This window comes from Xenopus tropicalis, chromosome 2 (genome assembly GCF_000004195.4).
Source record: "Xenopus tropicalis strain Nigerian chromosome 2, UCB_Xtro_10.0, whole genome shotgun sequence".
NCBI lineage: Eukaryota > Metazoa > Chordata > Amphibia > Anura > Pipidae > Xenopus > Xenopus tropicalis.
The window spans coordinates 57,599,099-57,617,484 of record NC_030678.2 but is presented as its reverse complement, the minus strand read 5'-3'; the positions used below and the strand labels follow the sequence as shown (position 1 = coordinate 57,617,484).

General features: G+C 40.6%; 1 protein-coding gene across 2 annotated transcripts in view; it reads left to right on the top strand.

Moving 5' to 3' along the window:
* The window catches only part of LOC116408821 (cyclic AMP receptor-like protein A), a 262,366-nt gene extending 245,562 nt beyond the window's left edge, over positions 1-16,804 (top strand). For both annotated transcript variants that reach the window (XM_031896805.1, XM_031896806.1), the window contains one exon: positions 16,339-16,804. In XM_031896805.1, coding sequence (XP_031752665.1) covers positions 16,339-16,503 — 165 coding nt within the window. In that variant the 3' untranslated portion in view covers positions 16,504-16,804. The remainder of the gene's footprint in view (positions 1-16,338) is intronic.
* The last annotated feature ends 1,582 nt before the right edge of the window (positions 16,805-18,386 follow it).

Genomic DNA, 18,386 nt, shown 5'->3' with positions numbered 1-18,386 from the left:
CTGATCCCATTTTTATGTCTAACTCTTGTTAGGTAAATTATTGCAAGACCCCTGTTTGTTATAAATCAATTGATGCTATATAAATAAATGAATATCTTTTACCCACATGCCATAAGCTCTAAGTATGGATGCACCAAATCCATAATTTTTGGACTTGAGCAAATCATTCAGAAAAGATTTGGCCAAATAAACTGAATATGAATCCATTTTGAATATTTACATTTGGGGTGAAAACAAATGTTTACTTTTGAACAGGTGAGTAGTAAATGTTACTTGCTAATTGGTTGCTCTTGGTGATTAGTGACCAGTAACTTGGCACCTTTTATTACAGAAAGAAGTCCCGTAGATGCCTCCATGCATACACTATACACTGAAGGCACTGCAATTAGGCTTTATTGACATTTTTAGTCAGCTTAGGAAAGTGGTGCCATATTTCCATGCCAAGCTGGCACAGACAGAAGATTTGATTCAGTTACAAACCATTTTGTGTGTCACCTTAGACTGTATTGTCTGGTAATGCAATAAAATTGCTGACTGCCTATTCCATGAACATGTTGTGTGATCTTAACTATATAGGGAGACTGGAATAGCAAAAAGGAAATTATACTAATGAACATTAAATCACACAAATGGTTCAGTCTTTGCTCAATATTTTGGGTGCCTGTCTTTTTAAAGAGTACTTCCTTCATTCTTCTGTGCTGACTGGTAAAATAGTTTTATTCCACCCTCTCCCACATGCAGTGAATTAAAGCAATTAACCCTCTGCTTACTTGCAACCTATAAATCACTTATGTTGTTTTTCTAGGCATTTTTCTAGGCATTTGTATCTCATTAGAGGGCTGTACCCAAATTAACTGCACATGCTCAGGGACACATGGTTATCTAAAGGAAAAAAGTTCTTAATCTCCATTTAGTGCAGTTGAAAACTAATAACAGATCCCACGCTTCCCTTATTTTTTAATAATGAAATCCTCCTGAGCTCTGAGTTCCAAATAATTTCATTAGTTCCTTTTTACTCTGGGTGTCCAGTTTTGCAAATGATGCTGTAATTGCTATGTTATACATATTTGGTATGGTGTTCCTACAAGAGCCAGCAGCCAATCTCTATGACATATTTGATGGTGTGTTCTACCAACCAGTGAGCCTCTGGATAGCAGCAGAGCTCATACTGGCTATAGCCGTGATGCACTCAGAAATCTCATCTATTGATTTTCTATTAAAGTCCAATGTGATTTCTGTGTGCATCACTGTGGGGCAACAGAAAAAGCATGCAATTGCACTCTCTAAAATTCTGAAATCAAGGTATGACAATTCTAAGTACTGCTGCGAGCAGTTGGATCCAGTTTCATATGTGAGCGATTTCGAGTGCAATCGGCAAGCTTTTTCCCCAGAATTCCAGCATCATTGCAGTCGCAAGGGGGCTATGCACCAACTGCAACTGTGCTGGATCTGGTAAAATTACTTTGTGTATCTTGACACTAGTACTTTTTTACTTGCATCAAGTAATGTCTCTGCCCGTACAAAATAACGTCTGCGCTGCCTACCCTGATTGAAAAAAGAACCTTGGAGCTACCATCTGGTCTGGTGGTAGGGTCCCCTGCGTCAATAACCACAGTAGCGCTTGATTCAGAACAGAAGGAAGGGAGGGCTGATTGTCACTGAACGCAACTATACGGAAGTGCATTTTGGAGCAAGTACCTTTGTTGAAAGTGGTTTTAAGCTCAACTGACTGCAATGAAATTGTGGGGACTTCACTTATGGACATGAATATGCCCTATGGTGTTTTACATAAAATTTATTATAAAGTTATCAGATTAGAATGTGTTCTCATTCTGCTTTTGTTTACCACCCTTAAATATTATCCTGAGCTTTGAGCCAGTGCTTGGGTTTATTTATTTGCATAAGCATTGCATGATGCTGTGTGTCTCCTTGCCTTTAAGGCATCATACAGGTAATTACAATAACTCCGGGATCAAACTGGACCATAAAAACAATAAAAAAAAAGATTTAAAACAGTTTGCATCCTTTTTCTGCCATATTCATCACTTTCTAATCCCACAATCCATTTCAGATTACTATTGTGTGATTCAAATATAGCAGCTGAATAATGAATAGTTTTTATTTGGTTATTTTTAACAAACTGGTTTTTCAAATTAAATTTATTTTCCTGCCATCCTCACTTTTTTGAAGCTGTGCATTTAACATATGAAATGCAATATAAAATGCCCTTTACTAAGTGAGACAGCTGAATAGAATATAGAATATGGAATTTCATTTCTGCTTTCGAATTTTTGAGTTTGTTTCAAATTGAAAAAAAAACTGTGTTTGATAAATCATCATCTGTGCAGTGCAGTTAGCACCCTGTGAGGCAAATGGCTTCTTCCAACATCTAATAAACATTTTCATCTACTACTTTTAATTGCCACCTTTGGTTTCTCAGATAACCCCCCAGCATAGGAGCCCTTTTTTACCTCGGTCATTGTCTACATATTAATGAAGTGTGACACTTGAACCTACATGGGGGATCTGGTTCAGTGTCTTAGGGCCGCTTCCCACTGTCTTTTAGGGTAAACATAGCAGTCACAGAGGTTGCTCTCTTACAGGCAAGTGCCAGCAGTTTATTTTGTTACAAAACTTCAGTAACAAACACAAAATAAGAAACAAGAAAATAAACCCTTGCACCAGGGCGCTGGCTAAACACAGTTGGCAGCCTAACTACAGTTGGGTGGCTTTTCCAACTCCAACTTAACAAAAGAAAACAAAATCAGAAATCATAAGTACCTTTCCCATGCAGCGCAGCTCCTGCTACCTGTGTAGTGGGGAAGAGACTCCCCCTCCCCACACTGGAGACTTTTTAAAAGGCTCTCAGCTGCAGCCATCACCTTGCTGCTAAAGTCTGTATTAAAGGGCTGGGTTTGTGATTAATTATTCCATGTTCCAGGGTACCAACTATGCAAAACCCTGGGAGAAACATATCGTCCATCTACAACTAACAATAGATCTCTGCTACTACGGGCGACAAACCGCTCCAATAAGCCTTTCCACTGGCAACAATAGGAGTCGCTGGGGGAAAGCCCTTTGCATCGCTTCGGTAATCTGAAGTCAGGCGAAGTTTCTTCCTTCAGGCAATTTCGCGCGACTTCAGATTACCAAAGCAATACGAAGGGCTTTCCACTGAGGACTTCTGTTATTGCCAGTGGAAAGCCATTTCGGAATAGTTTGTTGCTGGAATTGGGGGCTTGAATGAGGGCCTTTCACGTTATGTGGATAGACTGGTAATACCTTTAGTTCTGCAACTACCAACTTTTTTGCGGGACTCAACGATGTGTATTAATAAGTTAGCAGACTTGGAATGGAAGCCCACATATAGGTGGTTCACAATGGACGTTACCACCTTATATTCATCTATAGACCATGGGTTGGGTTTACAGTCCATACAGTATTGGTTGGATCGAGGTGGCCATTAGTCAGATTGAATTAATTATGCAGTCCATTAAGTTTCTGTTGTATACGAATTATTTTCTTTTTGATGGTCACTTCTGTCTCCAAAGACTGTGAGCTGCAATGGGTGGTTCCTTCGCTCCTACCTACGCGAACCTTTTTATGGGTTGGTGGGAGAGGCTCCACGTCTTTGGAGAGATGAATCGGTTCCAAAGTCAGATTGTCTGCTTTTATCGCTATATTGACGATTGTATTGGAGTTTGGGATGGTGATGAACCGTCCTTACAGTCTTTTGTAAATAATTGCAATGAAGCGGTGAAGGGTATTAAATTTACCTATGAGACAGATAAGGTGAGGATCCCATTCCTGGATGTAGTTTTTAGTGTAAATAACAACATGATACAGACGGATCTTTTTGTAAGCCGATCACGCATAACACTTTCCTGTATGCTGATAGTGGGCATCCTGTTACGTGTTTGAGGGGTATCCCAATGGCACAATATTTGCGTCTTAGACGTATATGCTCATCCTGGGATGTGTTTCAAGACCAAGCAATGCAATTGTGGGACAGATTTACCCAACGAGGCTATGATACTCAAACTATTAAAAGGGCATATGATAGAGCCGTGGCCACTAGTAGATCTGATGAATCAGAAACCTAAGGATTCAGGGTGCGAACAGGGAATAAAATCTAGACCCAGGTTCTGCACAAAATACGGTAGAGGAGTGTTCGATATACAGAGGAGTATTTGGAAGCACTGGGGAGTGCTATTACAAGATCGAGTTTTGGGTAGTACCCTTGATAAAAAATCCCCAATTTGTTTTTAGGAGAGGAAGGAACATAGCCTCCTAGGTTTCCAGGAGTCTGTATTCCTCTGGTACTAATGGACAAGGAGCGACATGGCTGTGATATAACGGCACTTTCAGATATGGTAAAAACAGGTGTAAGGCCTGCAATGTGATTAAGGTTTCAGATACTTTTACCTGTACTTACACAGGTCAAATTTTTACCATTCCTCAATATTTTAATTGCCAGTCTAAGGGTATAGTTTACCTGACGACTTGTGAATACGGAGCCCAGTATGTGGGTAAAACCATTAGGAGAGCAGGAACTAGGTTCCTTGAACACTTGGCAGCAATAGATAGGAAGGATTTGAAATCTGCTGTTGCCAAACATGTTGTTGAAAAGCATGCTGGCAGTGGGTCGGTGATGTTTCAGGTCATTGATAAACCAAAGTGGAATGTAAGGAGGGGTGATCTGGACACTAAATTGTTACAGAGAGAGGTATATTGGATATATCATTTGAAGTCTTTGGAACAGTATGGTGGTTTAAATAGGGTATGGGAGATTTCATGCCTTTGTTAAAGGGATCAGGACGTGTAATGACTGATATGAATTCAATTTGCAGTGTGGGCCATGATAAAATATAATTGAATAAAATATATTGGAATATACTAACATAAAATATACTATAATGATAACATCATAAGAGAGCTAATGGCCTGTAATAAATACATAGAATTTATGCAACTAATAGTGTACCTCAACAAAATATTTCTAACCAAAAAGATATAATGGGGATAGACATTGTTCTGTATGGTTTATTGTGACAGGTACCACCGGTTTAGCTTCATGTTTGAGATTGTTTTGCAATTATTTAGATGGTGTAATATATGGACATATGTGCAATGTATAAATGGGGTCTAATGTATAAATCGTATTATATGGGGATTACCACTGATTTGGGCTTCTTGAGATAATGGATATACATTGAATAATATGTATTTTTCGATGTTTTCTAACTTCTGTTTTTAAAGATCAGTTGGGGTTTATATAGGGTTAACTTACATAGAGGGTTTGGGCTGGGGGTGTGTATTTAATTGCAATTGTGTTATGGCACCTGTGTAGCTTCTGATGAAGCGGCGAAAAGCCATGAAACGCGTAAAGCTGTGGGTGCCTAACTCCGTGATGGTTTTAATCGTTTGAATAAAAGTGATATTTTATGGAAGGATGTTCCTGTGCGCACTGAGTTCTGCCTGGATCGGGGGCGTGTTTGAGACATTGCAGCACGGAGTACCTAGTTGCAGTTCAACCCATCTGGTGAGTGCTACCTTTTTTGCTATTTCTTGTTGCCCGTGATAGCAGCAATTTATCGTGGGTGACTCAACCGCTCTGTGGGTTCTTACCCTTAAGCTAATAGCTCATATATCTAATAGTCTTTTGTCTGAGCCCAGCTCAGTTTTGCTACTATATTAGAGCACATTGTTTGTTTATTTTTTTCAATTCCAGCATTTATTAAAAACATTACACTGGAAATGACTGGTATCTTTCATATCGATCGGCAGCACATGCTGTTAAGCTTGGGCTGCTCTGTGTCAGTACTGGAATGAATATGGGTTAATTTCTTTGCTTTGATAGAGACCAAGTTAGAAAGGGAAGAAATGCAGCCTAGCTGTGTGGTCTTGCTCACACTGTTTCTAAGCACATTTTGATAACAGAAGCCATGAGCAGAGATAAAAGACCCTTGCATGTTCGCAGTATGGTATTTTGATTAATGCTTGTCTTCTTGCCGGGATAAAAAAATTAGCTTTTTTTTTTATACAGTAACTTTGGAAGCAACTGAATCAGACTTAGCATTGTCCATTTTTCACTAACCATAATACAGTAGAACCCCTGTTTAAGGTTTTTAGAGACCACAAAAAAAGATGTAAAATCTGGGACATGTGTTTTGCATTATATATTGCTGGGGCCACAAAAAACAGGGTAAAATGAGGAAAGACTTGATGGGAAGCTCCAATAGGCCCCTATGAATGCAGCAATCTATACTGTTATAGTAAAACTTTATCAAGTATCCACTGGGAGCAGATGAAAGTCAACAGGTTGGGTATTCTTTATTTCGAAAATGTTGCAAAATATTGGTTCCATAACACAAGGTGAATGGGTCTAATGGCTCTCACTTAGCTTCCCTTTCAAGAGAAACAAAGCAGATAATATTTTGCATTACTACCTAGATATAAAGTGGTATGGCAAACTGCACTACTATGGTGACAAATAATGGTTTCAGTGTAATTATTGTTATTGTCATGGTGATCGCATCTGAGCCTGTTTCTAAGATGACTGATTTCTGTATATTTGGGGGTTTCTGAGTGAATCTTTGTATTCTTAGAAATTGTGGGCCTTTATTATAATTATGAACTTTATTCATTTTTCCAAAAGTCTTTTTGGTCATTGACATGTACTGTATATGATTTAACTATATCATTCTGTTATAGCTCGATACACATTTGCAGATTAAATAGACCAATTTTTAACCCCACTGGCAGAGCTCTGTGAAATGGTGAATGGACTCACTAACCTAGACCAATGAGCAGCTGCATCAGGACCTGCACTAACCAGTTGGACTGACTGTGTGGCAACCCCAAGCTAAACAAAGATATGTTAAAGGAACAATATTAGCATGTGTATCCATGTTACAAGTAAAGCCTGTGATCTTAAAAGTGAAACCTGAGACACACAGGCAGATACATAGTACCTATTCATCCCAGCAAACAAATATAAAGATTAATGGCTACTCACATGGTTAGTACATTTGGCTAATACAGGCCCAGGCCTGGACTTTTAGAAACTTCTAATGGACATCATGTCGAACCAGTGTAATAGATAATAGAACACATTCAAAGACAGACGTGTAGAAGAAGTCAAGAATATTTAGGTGGTATATTCTATCACTTTTTATTTTAAAATGGCATTTTCCTTGCACCTTAATGTTCACGCCTAAGTGCATAATCTGATGTGTTTAGGGTTGCCACCGCACTTGCCTGGAAACTCACAGGGGCGATCTGCACCATCAAGGGAGAGGGGCTGTGACTGCGATTGGGCAATCGCTGCATCAGTCTTAGAAAATCCTGCCCAGTTTTCCAGGTCGTTATAACCCGGACCCTAGATGTGTTGCAATGGCATCTTAGATTAAAATTCTTTATTGCTAATTAAGAATAAGAAGACTAAAAATTGTAGAGTAAAAAGAAAGAAGAAATGAATGAAGGAAAAAAAAAAGAACAATTGACTTATCTGGGTACAAGCTTATATCATGCAGTTATTATTACATTCCAGAACAACCACTGTCATTTGTGAGGCTGGTCCATTCAGTACTGAAGGGGTATGGAAAGAGCATCAGTTTCTAGCTCCTTATGGAAGGAAGCTTGTGTAAATAAGAGTGCTTGAAATAATTACAGAGCAAGTCAAGGAGGAGACACCCTGAGTTAATTTTAAGTCAGCGGATAAAGACAGGCTTGCGAAAGACAGGACTTGCATTTTCCCAGGAAGGTGAACGCTGTCAGAAGATGAATGCTATCATATGACAGACGGCGGAGCCCGCGACTCAAAGTGTAAAGAAATAGCATGTGACAACACATACGCTACAGCAGATATTTGTGCGCTACAGACTGGCAAGTGGTAATTCACACAGCAGGCTATCAGCATGTGGCAAAGTCTTGTAGCTTGAAGTGCTAAGTGCAAAGCATCACAGCATACTCATTGTTTGGGGCCTGTGCGCCTTGGAGAACATCCAAAGCTTTCTCGCACACGCATTTTAAAGCAGCAGGAGCATTTAAATTATAGAACAGGCAAACTGTGTCGCTCTTTGCTGACAGAGGATGCTGGAAGTTTTGGTTAAAAGCAGCAGGAGCATTTAAATTATGGAACTGGCAAACTGTGTCGCTCTTTGCTGACAGAGGATGCTGGAAGTTGCAGTTTGGCAATAATTGTAAATACCCCTAGAAAAAATTCTATTGCAGTTTTCGGTTTTCTGTTTACATGGGATATAGCTCAGTCTTGGTCACAATATTAATTCATGGAGGGGAGGTAAGTCCAGGTGACCGACTTGTAACCTTGTAACCTTTTGCAAGTCAAAAAACATGTATTTTTGTGGCACAAGAACATTTTGAATGTTTAGGAGAAAGATGTCTTTCTTTAGTTTCCTAAAGGCAAGGGGTCTTCTGTTCCATAACATCTTAGCACAAAACAAGCAGTAAAGATAAAATAAGTAATATAAATGTGCGGGGGGCATACTGTATATATCCCCTTTAAAGAGGGGGCACTGCTGCTAAAGCTAAAATTTTGCCTGGGAGGCTAGGATATATGGAAAAAATCATAGAACAAAATCTACACTGGGGAGCTGTGGTTTGAATAAAGGCTGAAGCAGTTCATCTGCGTGAAGGTGCTCTCCTCTTTTCTTGTGATATCCCAGTTTGGGTGCCAGTGTGCATGTGCTGCTTACCAAGATGGCGGCTGGGAACAGAAGGGGAACAGCTAAAGGTGGGGGCCAATGCTGTCACGCAGCTCTGTAGTTCTGGACATGCGATGGGGACACAGGTTAGTTGCGACAAGTGTCAGTGAAGTGATTAAAGGAGACATTTTATATAAAGCTCATATTCAGTTATAATATTCATCCTCCCTCAAAATGTGAAATGATGCAGAAAGAAAGATGTTTTGAAAGCATTTTACCACCTAAAACTGCCATTATATGAGAGCTGCATACACAAGCTCTCTATTCAGAAGCCAGAGCAAAATGAAACATGGGAATGTGGCTTCAGTCTCCCACAGGAAGTGGTCATAGCACTGACTGACAGGCTTTATTCAACAGTAGCAGGGAAAACCCCTCCCAGTTTCCTCCCTCTGTGTCTCTCTGCTTGTGCTGCAGGGGGGGGGAGGAGCAAGTAGAGTAGGAACTGACTGCCTGTGATATCGCAAAGCCCCTCCCACTCTATGCATAGTCACTGCACTTTAAAGGAACAGTAACACCAAAAAATGAAAGTGTATAAAAATAATTAATATATTATGTACTATTGCCCTGCACTGGTAAAAGTTGTGTGTTTTCTTCATAAACACTACTATAGTTTATATAAATACCCTGCTGTGTAGCCATGGGGGCAGCCATTTAAATTGAAAAAAGGAGAAAAGGCACAGGTTACTAAGCAGATAACAGATAAGTAGCATAGATTCCCATTGTATTCTACACAGTTATCTGTTATCTTCTTATGTAACCTGTGCCTTTTCTCCTTTTTTCAATTTTAATGGCTGCCCCCATGGCTACACAACACCTATTTCTATTAACTACAGTAGTCTTTCTGAAGCAAACACACAACTTTTACCAGTGCAGGGCAACAGTACATTATATTTTAATTATTTTAAAACATTTTTATTTTTTAGTGTTACTGTTCCTTTAAGAAGCTCTGCTGCAGCCCCAGCCACATACTGAAGAGTCTAAACCAGAAGTTAGCAAAAGGTCTGGGTAGAGCACAGTTTTCAAGCAGTTATGGACATAATTGAACCCAAAGGTAATAAAATAAAAGCACTTCTATTTTACATTGTTTTACATGGTTTAGTGCATTGTTACAATTTATGGTACTATAGGTGCTGGAGCAATACAGGAAGCAGAACTGCACACCTTTAAGCCCATAGAGAAAGCACTTGTGCCCCTGCCCATTGCAAATGTAAACTGATCTCTGCACCTTGCATCAGAAAAAATCTTTGCAAAGTGCAGGGCAAGGGGTCCTGTTCTTCATGCCTGCTCTATCCTTTCAAAGGTTTGCCAGGGGTCCCTTTGTGTTGACCATATAGTGTCAGGTATGCGCCACAGATAAGGGCAGCCAAGGCAAGTACAAAAATCATTGTGCCTGCATTTGCAATTTGAATTTTGCATGGAAAACGAGCCCTCTAGTCAATATATGTTATGAAACTTGTATTATGCCCTTTACTGGAACAGCTCATTGCACCATAATATTCTCTTTCTCTGTATATTTCTGTATAGATCTGTGGAACTGCTGTGCTGTTAGAGATGCTTTCTATGCTAGAAAGGATCCCTTATTTGAATGTATTTTTAATGGGAAATGACAGCAGTGGGAAATCCTCAGGGCAGAGAAAAGAGAATTGTTCATTTCTTACTGGAGTAGATTCAGATTCAGTGCTGAAAGGCCTTTTTTCTCTCTCTGTCTATGGATACAGAGTCTCTATTGAACTCAAAATAATGATTGCTAAATTTATGGCATCTTTAATTTCCTTTTAATTACATTTTTATGATATTGTTTAGATGTTTTTGTTGAATAGATCAATAGATATTGTTTCATCGATATCTATGGAGTAAAATCCTATAGGGAAAGTGATATGGCAGCTCTCTGTGTAGGTTTTCATCCATACAGGCCATGACAAACAGTATCTAGTAGAGACAAGTCTTTTTGAATATTTTTGAAAAAGGTTCAACTCCAGCTCACATATATAAATGTTACACTGTTACTTGACTGTATGCCATTGGGCCTATACAATTCTGGAGTGCACTGCACAACTAGCCAGTGTGAGCCTGCCTGTAGTAGCATAGCTTTGTAATGGGAACTACAAAGACCAAATGCTGTATTAACAGCTCAGAATCTTCATGTAGTCAGAGGAAGTCTTCCCAAGAGCCGCATATGGGATCTTAGTTGAGAGCTGATTCAGTATGTGTAATGCAGAGAGACAGACAACTGTATTCAATATGTTAGAGCTTTTGTCACCATGACCAAGAAAAGGTCCTGCCATAGAATTCATTGAAATATTTCATCTGTTTGCTCAGTACAATGCTATACTAATAACCCTCATTCGTTCCCAGTCGAGCTCTTTGATTCCATGCGACAGCTTAATTAACTCCCCTGTGTCTTTGGTGGTTTCCTCCGACTACTTCAGGTTCCTCCCAAAACATGCAGGCAGGGTAACTGGCTTCTGACTGAATTGACCATAATGTGTGAATGTGATAGGGACCTTAGATTGTAAGCTCCTCTTGGGCAGGAACTGGCGTGAAGGATGTGGGATCTCTTGTAAAGCATTTGGGACTGTGTGGCGTGAATAACAGTTAATAATAATAATTACAATTTCTGTATTGTCTGCTGGTAATTGTTAACTCTTCATGTTCAGTTTTCCCAATAACCTGGGCAGAAGTTGGTAAGCAACAGGCAAATCATTCTTGTTTAACTTTATATCCCCTATCAAGTCCCTTTTTCCTGTCTCTTAAGCTTCCCACGGAAGTAAAAAATCTTTTCCTCTAAACACAAGGAATTATGGTTACTAATCCCAAAGAAAATTCCATTTACATAGTAACATAGTAACATAGTAAGTTGGGTTGAAAAAAGACATACGTCCATCAAGTTCAACCATAATGCCTATACCTAACCTGCCTAACTACAAGTTGATCCAGAGGAAGGCAAAAAACCCCATCTGAAGCCTCTCTAATTTGCCTCAGAGGGGAAAAAATTCCTTCCTGACTCCAAGATGGCAATCGGACCAGTCCCTGTATCAACTTGTACTAAGAGCTATCTCCCATAACCCTGTATTCCCTCACTTGCTAAGAATCCATCCAGCCCCTTCTTAAAGCTATATAATGTATCAGCCAGTACGACTGATTCGGGGAGGGAATTCCACAACTTCACAGCTCTCACTGTAAAAAATCCTTTCCGAATATTTAAATGGAACCTCCCTTCTTCTAAACGGAGTGGGTGCCCTCGTGTCCGTTGGAAGGACCTACTGGTAAATAAAACATTAGAGAGGTTATTATATGATCCCCTTATATATTTATACATAGTTATCATGTCACCTCTTAAGCGCCTCTTCTCCAGTGTAAACAGACCCAACTTGGCCAGTCTTTCTTCATAACTGAAACTTCCCATACCCTTTACCAGCTTAGTTGCCCTTCTCTGGACCCTCTCTAGCTCAATAATGTCCCGTTTGAGCACTGGAGACCAAAACTGAACAGCATATTCTAGATGGGGCCTTACCAGTGCTCTGTAAAGGGGAAGAATAACCCCCTCCTCCCGTGAATCTATACCCCTTTTAATACAGCTCAGAACCTTGTTTGCCCTTGCAGCTGCTGCCTGGCATTGCTTGCTACAGCCAAGTTTATTATCTACAAGGACTCCAAGATCCTTCTCCATTATGGATTTGCCTAGTGCAGTCCCATTAAGGTTATACGGGGCTTGCATATTTTTACATCCCAGGTGCATGACCTTACATTTATCCACATTAAATCTCATCTGCCACTTAGCTGCCCAGATTGCCAGTTGGTCAAGATCCTGCTGCAGGGATGTCACATCCTGGATAGAATTGACTGGTCTGCAGAGTTTTGTGTCATCTGCAAACACTGATACATTACTCATAATACCCTCCCCTAAGTCATTTATGAACAAATTAAACAAAAGTGGACCCAGTACAGAACCCTGAGGGACCCCACTGAGAACCTTACTCCAAGTAGAGAATGTACCATTAACAACCACCCTCTGTACCCGATCCTGTAGCCAGTTTTCTATCCATGTGCAAACGACTTCACTAAGACCAATAGACCTTAGCTTAGAAAGCAGTCGTTTGTGGGGAACGGTATCAAATGCTTTGGCAAAATCCAAATAGATTATATCTACTGCATCCCCACTGTCCAGCTTCTTACTTACCTCATCATAAAAAGCAATTAAATTGGTCTGACATGACCTGTCCTTCATAAAGCCATGCTGATTACTGCTCATAATGGCATTCTCCACTACATAATTTTGAATGTGATCCCTTAACAAGCCTTCAAATAACTTGCCCACCACGGATGTCAAACTTACAGGCCTATAATTGCCAGGCTGAGATCTTATTCCCTTTTTAAATATGGGAGTGACATTCGCCTTCTTCCAATCACTAGGTACCATACCTGATGAAAGAGAGTCTGAGAATATCAGAAACAAGGGCCACTGCAATTCTGCCCCTAGCTCTCTCAGTACCCGAGGGTGTATTCCATCTGGCCCAGGTGCCTTGTTTACATTTATCGTGTGTAACCCTTTAAGCACCATATCCTGTGCCAACCACTGTGTAGTTGGAGCTGAGGCAACAGTGAAGCTATTGGGTGAGACTTGGCCCACTGGCTCCTCTACTGTATACACAGAAGAAAAGAACTGGTTAAGCACATCTGCCTTTTCTGTATCCGCTGTAACCATATTGTTATTATAACTCAATGGGGCCACACCCTCAACCTGCATCTTTTTACTATTAATATACTTAAAAAACTTTTTGGGGTTAGTCTTGGCCTCGGCCGCGATGCGCTCCTCATTTTCTATCTTTGCCTTCCGGATTGCTGTTTTACAACACTTGTTATAGTGTTTATATTCATTAAACGCAGCTACTGTCCCCTCTGACTTATATTTCTTAAAAGCTTTCCTTTTTTTCCCTATTAACTTCTTTACCTCAGAGTTAAGCCACATGGGGTGATTCTTAACACTTCTACTTTTTCTTATTAATGGAATGAATTGAGAACAGTAATGATTTAATATCATTTTAAATGACAACCATTTCTGCTCTGTATTTTTATCAGAAAACATAATGCCCCAATCTATGCCCTGAAGCGCTGCCCTTAAGGAGCTAAAATTTGCCTTCCTAAAATTCAGTGTCTTTGTTGCCCCCGTGTAAATTTGTTTCCTGCACCAAACATCAAATGAAATAACATTATGGTCACTATTACCCAGGGGTTCAACCACTTGCACATTTGCTATACGTTCTGGGTCATTAGAGATCACTAGATCTAGTATAGCATTGTTCCTGGTTGGCTCCTCAACAACCTGTGACATAAAGTTGTCGTGCAGCAAGTTTATAAACTTGTTCCCATTTACTGTCCTGGCAGTACTATTGCCCCAGTCAATATCAGGGTAATTAAAATCCCCCATTATTATCACTTGCCCCAAACTAGCAGCCTTTTCTATTTGCAACAGGAGCTGGGCCTCCTCCTCTTCGCTTACATTAGGGGGTCTATAGCATACCCCTACAATTAGCTTGGTAGATTCTTTACTATCTGTGAGAAGCTCAACCCATAAGGATTCAGCTCCCTCTGTTAACCCCATCACTTCCTCCTTAATATTTGCTTTTAAGTCGTGCTTAATGAACAGACACACTCCTCCTCCTTTTCTATTGCCCCTGTCCCTCCGAAACAATGTATACCCCCCAATATTAACAGCCCAGTCATGAGACTCATTCAACCAAGTTTCAGCAACACCAATCACATCATATTTCCGCTCCAACGCCAGTACCTCCAGCTCTCCCATTTTACCAGTCAGACTCCTTGCATTGGTAAACATACATTTAATACTGGTTCCGGCGTGAGAATGACGTGTAAACAACTTATGGGCCTCCCTGCCATTATCAGTATCCCGAAGCAAGTCTCCTCCCCCAATTTTCCTTACTATGCCCACTACCTCATCTATCCTGTCTACCACAGAATTTCCCGCTGCACCCTCCCCCCCCACTCCTAGTTTAAAATCTCCTCCAACCCTCTAGCCATCTTTTCCCCCAAAGCAGCTGCCCCATCATCATTGAGGTGCAGCCCATCCCTGGCAAAGAGCTTGTAGCCGATTGAGAAATCAGCCAACATGGTTGTATCCTACACGCTAAAGCTCACCCAGTGGGATTTGAAAGCAGAAGCCAGGATAGTTGCAGATTCCCACTAGATTGCATACGTATGAGGCGGTCTCCTTAACTCTTATGATCTATTTATATTTCCTCTTAAACACCAGCATTTTCATTTTTATAAGAAAAGACGTTTCTTTGCAATGTACAATAAGGGGCAGATTTTTGTAAATTCATTCCTATGGGATTTTTACAAATTTTTATCAATTGGTGAACTCTAAATTTCAGTCATTTATAAATACGCTTCTAAAACTCCCATAGGAATAAATAGAATGTGGGTGAGTTTTTATGTATTAAGCTCTAAACTCACATTTTGATAAATCTGCCCCCAAGAGTTAAAATGAAGTTGTATCAATTAGTGTTGTTTTTCCAGAATTGTGTTCCGCAAATATTCAGACACTTTACCAATTCTCTGATTTTACTGAATAACAAACCCAATACTGAAATGTTGTTTTCTGTGATATTTTTATTTCAGAGCACTGAAACGAAAAATTACTTTCTTTAATGTGACATTGCTTTAATTTAAAAAAAAAGGGAAGTTATACCCCTAACCCCTTGCTCAATGAATAGGGCTTGTACTTTTTGCCTGTTGTTTTCATCACATTTTTTTGTTATTTCTTGAGCTCAGCAGGCCAAATGGTGAGACTGAAGCTACTCCATAGTTGCTCCTTGTGAGGTAGATAAACAGAAGTTTCATATTGTGGGGATGATTTTCATTGGCATTATACCTAGATATAGGTTTTAGCTATGCTCATTACCTTGGTCTCATATGAAACCCATTGTTTACATCAATGTATTGTTTAGAGGCCATTTTGGGATAAATTAGCATTGCTTAGCATGGTTTATGGTTATTCTCTATTTCTGCAATTTTAAGCAGAATTGCTTTATTTTTTTCCCCACAATGCAGTGTTTTTGCCCAGTTGCAGTCACAAAGGGATGATTCTATTGACACAATGTGCGCGCATATTGTCCCAAATTGGACACAACTGAATGGACGTTTGCCTGGCTATTTTAGAAGTGCAATGAGTGCATTTGGTGTAACTATAATGGAAGCAGACCCCGTGGGTGACCTCCTCAGCCACTTGCCTACCTGAGAGCTGGTGGGAAATGGTGGGTGCAAAGGCATACAGGCATGTGGGGGTGGGGCCAGGTAGGGTGGATGTGCATGCCGGACCCCTTGGAAGATCTTTTTTGCAGGGGGCCTGACCGCATATAGTTATGCCAATGGACACAAATACCTTTAATGAAAGTGGTTTTACATGCGACTGACTGCAGGGAAAGTGTTGTAGACCATAACTGTGCTTGTGGATGTAAATGAGCCCTCATGTATATATGGACTGGTCACGAATCTCTGAGAGCCACTTCCAGATGTAAAAATATTCTGTTGTTGGTCCAATGCTTTTCATATAACATATTGCTAAAGTATATGCATTTTGTGTATTTTGCAGCTAGCTTTCCAATCCAGATTCTGTGACAGCACAAGGATAAGGGAATATCAGCCAGCAAATGTGCACTACATGGCTCAGATAGACGAGGAAGATTCCGAGGCTTGTGACGACGAAACTGTGCTGTTTTCCATGCCATCCATTACATTAAGGGACAAAGGACCCTGAACAATCTGTCTGAGCAAATCCTAAAGGTTAAAAGAAAGTGGCAATCCTCCCCGGAAACGCAGCGCTTCGAAGGGAGAAGGAAGGGAAAAGACATCCTCGGAATGCCTGATTAAGGAGCTGTCATCCTTTATTATTAATACCTAGCTGTTAATATTTAATGCTGCAGAACTGGAGCGCCTAACTGCAGCACAGACATGAGACATGATGGGGTCATGCTAACTAGAAATCTCTGGATATTAATTAAACTTGGTGGCCTGACAAATCATGCCAGAAAATGCTCAGGGACAAATACATGACGTGTGGTTATCTGAAAAAAGCCACAAGCAGGAATTTTCTTGGGGTAGGTGGGGGGATGAAGACCCACGCTCTCCACATTCATTTGTGGCAGGCATAAATAGAAGTTAATAGCAGTATTGTAGCAGAGTTTGTGTCTGGCAGAAATTTCCTTTGCATTCAGTGAACATTAGCATGCGTTGCATAGTCTCCTGGCTGCAGCTCTAGGGCTTTTAAAACCCACTGAATTCTCACAGTATTAAAGCCGTACAGAGTATTAAGACATTTTAAGAAAGCACTGCCGCTTTTCCACCAAACTTCTAAATAGAAAGCTTTTATTGGTGCAATCTCAAGGTAAAACTGTAACTGTTAGACAATGTGGGCAAAAATGGTTGATTTGCCTGACCGGATCTCTCCATGTGTAGGCAACCTTTACCGCAAAAGTAAAAATCTCCCATTATGTAATTTTATAGGTAGGGTGTAAGACTTTGTCAGTTGTATTCTGGATTGCCTGACTATAATTCTTTGTATGGACCTGGTGGGGGTAGTTTTGACAGGTTTGTGCAAACCCATTGCTGTGCATTTGGCCTGTATAGAGTGAAAGTTGATTCTGCTAATGCTTCCAACTGATATATTTAGTCCATTTACTGTACTCTGATTGGTAGGGCCCCTCTTTTCTACCGTTCTATGCATTCTGATTGCTTATTCTGCATACTGATGTATTTTCTCTTAGCCCATGAGCAAATCAGTTGGATCACACAGGGATTAGACTATATTTTTGATTGTTAAAACAACTGGTGCCATATATAGATGTATAGTGGATAGAGAGTGTACTTAGACTTTAGAGGGGAAGTCCACCCAAACATAGTTTTTGCATAAATAAAAAAGTCATTCTAAGTGTAGCCCACTTTATCTTTATATGTGGCACTACCTGCTGATCTTTTGCTATACTTGGCGCTTTCAGGAGTCCTGAGCCCCGCTTACTATGGGGGAACAGCTATTACTTTGTACTTTGGTGTGCCTCCACCCAGGATAGGGATAGAATGAACTATAACTCCCCTCCTGAGACCTTGATACTGTACTGCAGTGTGGGGACTCCCAGCACTCCTGGCACCTTGCCCCCTCCCTGGGGTAGTTGCTTACCAGGCAGGTGGATCCTCCAGATATGCAGAGACAGGACACTGGATGGATGTTTAACCAGTGGAACTTATTTATTGTCAGACAGGCAGGTTACACACAGGAGCAATGAGACAGTCAGGGTATACTCCCTCTTCCTTAAGAGACCCTCTCTCCACGAGATATCAGCAGTACTACACGCCAGATGATTCCCTTTAGGGGTTCCCTCCGGTACTTCTCGCCAGAAGCCCCTCTCTAGGGCACTTCCCGGTACTACACGCCAAGCGGACACCCCCTCAGCAGACCTCACCCCGGTACTTCCACTTAGATACCCCTGGATTAGGCAAATCTCCTATACTTAGCACTTTATACCCTGACTCCAGCTATGAGTGCTGGTGGATCTTAATCCAGTAAATTCTCCTGTCGGGGCCACGCTGCCCAGCTAGTTTGCCTGTCTACCACTCCTAGAGTGGTCTATAACAAATCTCTAACTG